The sequence below is a fragment of the Mobula birostris genome, chromosome 31 (genome assembly GCF_030028105.1).
Source record: "Mobula birostris isolate sMobBir1 chromosome 31, sMobBir1.hap1, whole genome shotgun sequence".
Classification (NCBI taxonomy): Eukaryota; Metazoa; Chordata; class Chondrichthyes; order Myliobatiformes; family Myliobatidae; genus Mobula; species Mobula birostris.
This window is the reverse complement of record NC_092400.1, coordinates 25,967,201-25,976,353: the sequence shown is the minus strand read 5'-3', so window position 1 is coordinate 25,976,353 and position 9,153 is coordinate 25,967,201. Positions and strand designations below refer to the sequence as shown.

The following is a 9,153-nucleotide window of genomic DNA, read 5'->3' as shown; positions in this document are numbered from 1 at the left end:
GTTGTTTCGTCCACTGTTAGATGTAGAAGTACTGAACGTATACTAGTGAAATTTAAGAGACTACTGGACAGGTATATGCAGGAATTTAAGGTGGGGGGTTATATGGGAAGCAGAGTTTGAGGGTCGGCACAACAACGTGGGCTGACGGGCCTGTATTATGTTCCATGTTCTATACTGATGGAGAACTGAAGTACATTGGGAGCTTGCGTGGAGCCAAACAGCAACACTGATCCGTCACATTAAACATCCTGACTTTGTACTTCCCTGTCTACGGAATTCTATGCCATCCTTCACAATTTCCAAAATTAATTGCGCATTTGCCACTAAATTTCAGATCACTTGCGTTTGAAAGCATAAAGGACACCTGTGATGGAACAGCAAGTACACAGCAATCCCAATTTATTGGGTTGACATGGTAGCATACTGGCTAGCACAACGCTTTACAGTACCAGCAACCCAGGTACAATTCCTGCTGCTGTAAGGAGCTTGTATGCTCTCTCCATGACCACATGGTGCTCGGTTTTCCCCCACAGTCGAAAGATGTACCAGTTGGTAGGGTCATTGTTCATAGTCAATTGTCCCATGATTAGGCTGGTGTTAAGACTATAAGATATAGGAACAGAATTAGGCCATTCAACCTATTGAGTCCACTCAGCTATTTCGTCAAGGTTGATCCCGGATCACGTTCAACCCCATACACCTGCCCTCTCACCATACCCTTTGATGCCCCGACCAATCTTCTGCTTTGAGTATACTCACCAATTTGGCCTCCACCCTGGTCTGTGGCAGAACATTCCACAGCTTCACCACTCTTTGGCTAAAAAAAAAATTCTTCCTTCCTTCTGTTCTGAAAGGCCACCCCTCAATTTTGAGGCTGTGCCCTCTAGTTCTGGATACCTCCACCAGAGGAAACATCCTCTCCCCAGCCACCTTAAATAATCCTTTCAACATTCAGTAGGTTTCAATAAGATCGCCACACATTCTTCTAAATTCGAGTGCAGGCCCAAAGCTGCCAAATGCTCCTCATATGTTAACCCCTTCATTCCCAGAATCATCCTTGTGAACCTCCTCTCAATTCTCACTAATAACAATACACCCTTTCAGAGATAAGGGGCCCAAAACTGTTGACAATACTCCAAGTGTGGTCTGACTAGCTTCAAATCAGGGGTTGCTAGGCAGCACAGCACCAGAAGGGCCTGTTCTCTGAGTTACGTACTCAGTACGTAAATAAAAGGATTGTAATCTTGGCAAAATTAATGAAAATTCAATATTGCTTTTTCCCTCAAAATCAGTGCAATCCTTTCCAATAATCGTAAACTCTGAATGTGTAAAAAAAAACAGTAATAACAAAATTTGTGGAAAGTACTTTGTGGCGGGAGAAATAGTTATCATCACAGTACTGTTAATTTCAGATTTTCAGCATGCCCCATATTTTGTTTTAGCACCCCGTATGAGAGGCTTAATTGAACAGGACTGAAACTGAGGGCTGGTGATACACCAGGGTGGGCTAGCTCACAGAGGAGACACAACTCCCTCACCCTTCTCCATACTCCTGAATCCCTTCCATTCCTGGAATCAACCCCTGACTGTTCCGTACTCCGCAGGAAAGACATTGATCCGACTACCTCCAGTTAAGAGAGAGGGATCAGGGGTGAGGGGAGAAACGCAACCACAAGGCAAATGAGGAAAGAAAACTTGTTTATTCTTTTTGCTTGGCATTTTTAATCAAACTTGGAAAAAACACATAAAAATGATTGTATGCAGAAAGAAGCTGGGACATAGTGCGCCAAGAATAGAGAGTCCCAGTGTGCTGGCAGCAGCACAGTAATCCCAGCCAGCTCAGGTTCTTCCCCTCTCCGTCTCTCACAGATGACAGCATGGCCAAGTGTTACCGAATGTCTCACGCACATAATATGCAAAACTGTAAAATACATCAAAAGCATTTGAGAGGCTAAACCTATGTTTGCAAGTTGCTCCTGAAAGCTAATACAAATACAGTGTGACTTGAAAATCTCACTGTGAACTCCCACCTCTGCAAACCAGTGATCAGCAGTGACACTTATATAATGAACCAATCCCTTCTGTGACCGCCAACTCTGCTCACCGGGCTCTCTCTGTTTTCCAGGATCATTTACTGCAAACTCTAAACTGCTTCAGGCATCATCTCCTGCCAACAATGAGCCCTTCCCTGCCAACTTCAGGTTCTTGCCAATCTCCCATCTCCACCTCCTGCTCTCTGCCACGTCTCACCAGCAAGGTGCCTGAGTGGAAATCATTGAAGCAAGGGCAGCATCAAGCAAGTTACCAACTTTTAAGCAAGGCACGTCACCTTCATCTCCCAGCCTTGAGCCTCTAAATCCATTTTGTTTCAGTCACTGAGAGCTGTAAAAGAATAAAATACAAAAGCCAGCAATCTGATACTGAAAAAGACCACAGCAAATGATGAGGAATTGATGTGCTCCTTTGTTGGAGAAAGCTTTGCTGCTGTAAAATTTATGGAAATAGATGTCACAAAAGGTTGGATCCTTTTGCCCAGAGAAAGATGCCTAACTCTATAAACAATCCGCAATAATCAATGGCTCTCTCTACCATTACTGCTGATCAGTCAAAATAAGATCATGGGAAAGATTTTTTGGTCGTCTATCAGAGTCAATACAATACTTAGTTCATTTGGAATTGTTGGTCCACATTTGACCTTCAGGGAAGGGTAAGTGAGGGAAAAGACACTCAGATACATACAGTATATTAAAAGTTAGTAATTTATCTGATGCTCCTGGTTGGGCCACTGTAGTGCAGTACAACTACACAGCTCGGGTTTTCATGAGGCTTATAACCACCCTTCTGCCCTGCTGCACTGTGAGGTGGACATCAGCCAGTGGGAGTATGCTGTTTCTAGTTATGACTCCTTTACAACCATCACCTGAGGGGACATGGTGGGTGTCTTTGGATGCGATTCCAAAGTTGCCTCTTTGCTGCGCTTCCTCGGAGGCTTTTTAATTGGTGTCCTTTTGGGTGTCTGCTCACCCGTTTCCTGTCTGGCCTGAGAACAGTTCATTCCGTCCTGCTCCTGGTAGCTGCAGTTCTCCGGGGTCGAACCGCCGGCGCTGCCTCCCGCAGCCTCCTGCTGCTCTGGAGAGGGACTGATCATCTTTTGAAGGTTGCTGGTCGTCGGAATGACCGCTCGCTGGCTGTTGGCGCCAAAGGAGCGCTTGGCCTTTTGCGGGGGCGTGGGCTTCTCCCGCTGCTGGTGGGTGGGAATCAGCCCGTTCTGCCTCATGTTCACCTCTGACTTATTTAGGCTCTGGGTTTTCTCTTTGAGTTGGGCAGCCAGCATGGTAGCCGTCTCTGGGGATAGATGGGGGTGAATCACCTCAGGCCTACCCTTTGCCTGTGGGGGATTTCTCTGCGACTCCCTCCCCTCCGCTGGCTTCTTGTCATGGGGTGACGGTCCACTTCTTTTCGATGCGCTCTGGATGGTGCCGTTGAGATTCCGCATCTGCTCCGGGCTTGTTTTGTTCTTCTGCACTGTGCTGCCGTGACTGGGTTCGCTGGGTGCGTGTTCCCTCGTCCGGCTGTGGGCCTTGTCCTTGCGCCTCAGCTTGACCTCGCTGGAAGCTCTCTTCTCATCTTGTCTGCCGTAAAGTCCAACAAAGGATTCGCTCAGATTCTTTCTCCTGCCATCTGAAGCCATATGGTGGCTCTCTGTCTGAGTGGCTGCTTTATCCAGGGAGGGAGACCTCGTAGTTGACGCCGTGTTAGGTTGGTTGGAGTTAAATTTGCCATGAATCCAGGATAACTTGGGCTTTGTTGACGGGTCGGGAGGGGGAGGTTTGGTCCTCTCAGGGGAGGGCTGCTTGCCGCTGATGTTGGTGGCTCTGCTGCTGTTGGTGTTGATACTGTTGTCGCTGTCTTTAGACTGCTTGGACAGTCGGGCTACCTTGGCGTACACTGCTCCACTGGTCGAGCCAGAGCCGTTGCTGGAGGCTTCGCTGTCTGACAACTTCAGAAGCAGCATGTCATTGGGGTCGCCTTTCAAGCACGTGTACTCCCCAGCGTCCTCTTCACTAACTGGAGGGGCTAGCTTTTCCGCCAGGTTCGCCTTGTCACGGACACTGCTCTCCATAATACTCTCTGTAAGATTCAAAGTGAATGTCAGGACATTGCCATTGAGAACGCACTATATTTCATATTCACAACAGCTTCTGCAGATGCGGGCAGTCTTAATCAACGCACACATAAAATACTGGAGGAACTCAGAAAGTCAGGAGGCATCTATGGAGGGGGCAGAACCATCGGCATTTCAGGCTAAGAGACTCTTCATCGGACTGGGAAGGAAGAGGACAGAACCCAGGCGGGGAATGAGTACAAGCCAGTGGGTGATAGGTGAGACCAGCTGAGGGGGAAGGTGGGTGGGTGGGAGCAGGGGGACAACGTAAGAAGCTGCGAGGTTGTCGGTGGAAGAGGTGAAGGGCTGGAGAAGAAGGCGATGAACAGGAGAAGACAGTGGACCATGGGAAAAAAGGGAAGGAGGAAGGGCGCCAGAGGGAAATGATGGGCCGGTGAGGAGGAGAGAAGGGGTCGGAGAGTAACCAGAAATAGGAATGGAAAAGAGAGAAAGAGGGAGGGAGGTTAAATTACCAGAGGTTAGAGAAATCAATATTCATGCCATCAAGTTGGAGACTAGCCAGACAGAATACAGTACTGTGCAAAAGTCTTGGGCATGTATGGGTGCCTAAGACTTTTGCACAGTACTGTATTTGTCAACGTGGAGCAGAGGGCGGGTTTGTAAATTTGGTGGGAGCAAAGGACGTTGGGGGTGGAGAAGGTGGCAGGGGAGTGCCGGAGCAGTGGCAGGGGGTGCGGGGTGGTGGCACGGGTGCAGACTCACTCAGCCCTGAGATACCAGGCAAGATCATTCGATTCCAAACAATTGGTTTATTGATCATTACAGAATGTCTCTCTGGTTCTTCCCACTACCTCTCCTCTCCCTTCCTCTTTTCCCAACCATGATTGCCCTCTCCCTGGCCCCTTCCCACTCTCAATCAACAATAGAGACCCATATCAGAATCAGGGTTATCATTACTCAGGTCCTCTAATCTGAGGAAAGACATTCTTGCCATAGAGGGAGTACAAAGAAGGTTCACCAGATTGATTCCTAGGATGGCAGGACTTTCATATGATGAAAGACTGGATCGACTAGGCTTATACTCATTGGAATTCAGAAGATTGAGGGAGGATCTTATTGAAATGTATAAAATCCTAAAGGGATGGGACAGGTTAGATGCAGGAAGATTGTTCCCGATATTAGGGAAGTCCAAAACGAGGGGTCACAGTTTGAGGATAACGGGGAAGCCTTTTAGGACCGAGATTAGGAAAAATTTCTTCACACAGAGAGTGGTGAATCTGTGGAATTCTCTGCCATAGGAAACAGTTGAGGCCAGTTCATTGGCTATATTTAAGAGGGAGTTAGATATGGCCCTTGTGGCTAAAGGGATCAGGGGGGTATGGAGAGAAGGCAGGTACAGGGTTCTGAGTTGGATGATCAGCCATATCATACTGAATGGCGGTGCAGGTTTGAAGGGCCCAATGGCCTACTCCCTGCACCTATTTTCTATGTTTCTTTGTCCTGAGATTAGTTTATTTTGCAACAGCAGTATAGTGCAATGCATAAAATTACTACAGTACTGTGCAAAAGTCTTCAGCTCCCTCACTACTATAAATACATATACCTAAGACTTTGCACCGTAGAAGGTTTTATTCAGCCATTGAACCTATTCCATTTGTCAGAACTGTCCCGTATAGCCCTATTTCCCTCTTTTATTTTTCTGTAACCTATTCTCTTTTCCGAATACACAACTAAATCTGGGATCCTTTACAGGAGCCAACTAAGCTTTCAATCAGCATGTCTTTGGAATGTGGGAAAAAACTGGAGTGCCTGTGGAAAACCTACTACACCACAGGATTCCCTTAAACAAACCAAAAGCTACAATAGTTGTTGATGGTGACAACTACTCCAACAGACAGATTTAGGACTATTGACAACCAGTCCTAACAGCAAGGCACACAAAATGCTGGAGGAACTCAGCAAGCCAAGCAGCGTCTATGGAAATGAATAAACAGTCAATATTTTGGGCAGGGACACTTCTTCAGGACTGGAAAGGAAGGGAGAAGGTGACATGATAATAAGATGGGGGGAAAGGGAAGGACTAGCTAGAAAGTGAAAGGTAAACCAGGTGGGCTGGAGAAGAAGGAATCTGATAGAAAAGGAGAATGGACCATAGGAGAAGGGAAGGAGGAGGGGACCCAGGGGAGGTGATAAGTAGGTGAGGAGAGGCAAAAGGCATGAGACCAGAGTTGGGAATAGAAGAAGAGAGGGAGGGGGATGGATTTTTTTTTACCAGAAAGAAAAATCAATATTCATGCCATCAAGTTGGAGGCTGCCCAGACAGAATATAAAGTTTTGCTCCTCCACCCTGAGGGTGGCTTCGTCTTGGCACAAGAAGAGGCCATGGACCGACATGTCGGCAGGGGAATGGGAATGGGAATTAAAATGCTGGGCCACCGGGCGTTCCGCTTTCGGCAGATAGAGTGAAGGTGCTCGAGGAATCAGTCCCCCAATTTTACGCCGGGTCTCACCAGTGTAGAGGAGGCCCCATCGGGAGCGCCATGCGCAATGGACGACCCCAGCAAGTTCACAGGTGAAGTGTTGCCTCACCTGGAAGGACTTTTTAGGGCCCTGAATGGAGGCGAGGAAGGAAATGAATGAGCAGGTGTTTAGCACTTTAGGATAAGTGCCAGAAGAGAGATTAGTGGGGAAGGACGAATAGACAAGAAAATCCTGGAGGGAGCGATCCCTGTGGAAAGCAGAGAAGGGGGGAGATAAAGATATGTTTGGTGGTAGTCCTAATAACACTCATTCCATTAAAGTCTCCAGTATGAGAAAGGAGAAAGAGACAACTTAATGGTTAGTAAGGTTTTCAATTATTGCTGAGTTTGCAATCATTCCTCTCAACACAAATACCAGTAAGCAGTTCTCAACTCTCCACGATTAATAATAAAGACCCTCCCCCCTTGACTCAACAGCTGATAAAAGATCTTGCGCTATTTAATTCAACGTATGATTAGGTTAACTCAGAAACAAAGAAAGGCAACTTTAATCTAGTTTTGGACACACATATGCAAGTATCGTACTCACCCTCGTGAGGCACACAATACACAGGGCCATCATCTGCTGTATCAAAAGATGAGAAAGAGCCATGGGAAGACCAAGAGGGGGAAGGCTGATCCATCATTGAAGGTGGCTCAATGAAGCTACAGTTCAGGGTGTTCTCCATATCATGATGGGCCACTGGAAAGGAATAACACGGGAATAGTAAATCCAGCCAAAGAAATGCCTACAGCCCAAATCACCCACTCAGCATTGAATTACATGGCTTTTGACAGGGTGGTCTAGAGAACACTGTGTACAATAACCCACCGGATCCTCTTGTCCCCTGCTCCCCAGCTCTTTGCTCCATCATAACGATTCATTGTAATTCATCCTTGATTATACCACTGGAAAATTACACCACAGATTTAGTATGCCTGTCTGGATAAATGGATTCTCTATCTCTGATTTAATATTCTGGTTTGTCCTATCCTTCAATGGTTAACGTTATTCTGTCAATGGGACAATCCTACACTTCATTGAGGTAGTGGCTCCTTTTATTGGGTGTTAATGAAAAGTTCAAAACGAAAGTTTAAAGATTCGAAGTTATTATCAACATACATATACGTCACCATATACTACCCTGAGTTTCATTTTCTTGTGGACATTCACAGTGGATACAAAGAAATTTAATGGGATCGATGAAAAACTACACACAAAAGCGGACAAACAACCAATGTGCAAAGGAAGACAAATTGTGCAAATACAAACAAACAAACAAATTATTTTGTGAATATGATTTGTTGAGTCCATAGGTTGTGGAATTAGTTCAATGTTGAGGTGAATGAGTTATCCATGCTGGTTCAGGAGCCTGTTGGTTGAAGGGTAATAATCGTTCCTGAACCTGGTTGTATGGGACCTAAGCAACACACACAAAATGCTGGAGGAACTCAGCAGGTCCAAGCCTTCTTCAGACTGGAAAGGAAGGGGGAAGATGCCAGAATAAAAAGGTGGGTGGGGGGGAAGGACGACCAGCTAGAAGGTGGAAGGTGAAAGGTGAAAGGAGAAGCCAGGTCAGTGGGGAAGGTAAAGGTCTAGAGAAGAAGGAATTTGATAGGGGGAAAAAAATTACCAGGAGGCGAGATCGATGATCATGCCATTAGGTTGGAGGCCTGAGGGTAGCCTCGTCATGCCAAAGGAGAAGGTCACGTCGGAACAGGGGAGACAAGAATTAAAATGGTTGGCCGTTTTTGGCGAATGGATTTAAAGTGCTTGACAAAGCAGTCCCCCAGTTTATGTCAAGTCTCACCAATATAGAGGACGCTGCACCGAGAGCACCAGGTATAATAGATGACTCCAAAAGATTCGCAGGTGAAGTGTTGCCTCACCTGGAAGGACTGTTTGTGGCCCTGAATGGAGGTGAGGGAGGAAGCGTATGAGCAAGTGTAGCATATCTGTCACTGTGTCAGGAGGGAGATAAGTGGGGATGCGTGAATGGACAAAGAAATCATCCATAGATGCTGCCTGATTCGCGGAGTTCCTCCAGTATTTCAAATGATTCAAATGGTTCTGTTTATTATCAAAGAACGTATACCGTATACGAACTGAAATATTTGTCTTCGCGGACACTCACGATGAACAGAACCCCAAAAAAATGAATGACAGAAAAACGTTCGAACCCCAAAGACCCCTCTCCCTCACACAGGCAGCAGCAAGCATCAATGCATCAACCTCTCCCCTTCTCCCTCCCGTTTCAGTAAAAAGCATTGGTGCCCACCACCCACCAAGCTACAGCAAAGCACCCATATTTTGTGTGGGTTGCTCTTGATTCCCAGCTCTTGCGGAATCCCTTGTGTTTGCATGGGACCTTCTCCCCAATAGCAGGCGCAGAAAGAGAGCATGGCCTGGATGGTGTGGGTCCTTGCTGATGAATGATGCTTCCTTGTGGACGTGCCCAATGGTGGGGACGGCTTTTCCTGGGATGGACTGGGTTGTATCCACCACTT

At 46.7% G+C, this 9,153-nt stretch overlaps 1 protein-coding gene across 2 annotated transcripts in view; it reads right to left on the bottom strand.

Moving 5' to 3' along the window:
* Positions 1-1,687: 1,687 nt before the first annotated feature.
* The window catches only part of scarf2 (scavenger receptor class F, member 2), a 102,640-nt gene continuing 95,174 nt past the window's right edge, over positions 1,688-9,153 (bottom strand). For both annotated transcript variants that reach the window (XM_072247984.1, XM_072247985.1), the window contains exons 10-11: positions 7,196-7,348; positions 1,688-4,131 (exon numbers count right to left, since the gene is read on the bottom strand). In XM_072247984.1, the coding sequence (XP_072104085.1) occupies positions 2,897-4,131; positions 7,196-7,348 (1,388 nt within the window). In that variant the 3' untranslated portion in view covers positions 1,688-2,896. The remainder of the gene's footprint in view (positions 4,132-7,195; positions 7,349-9,153) is intronic.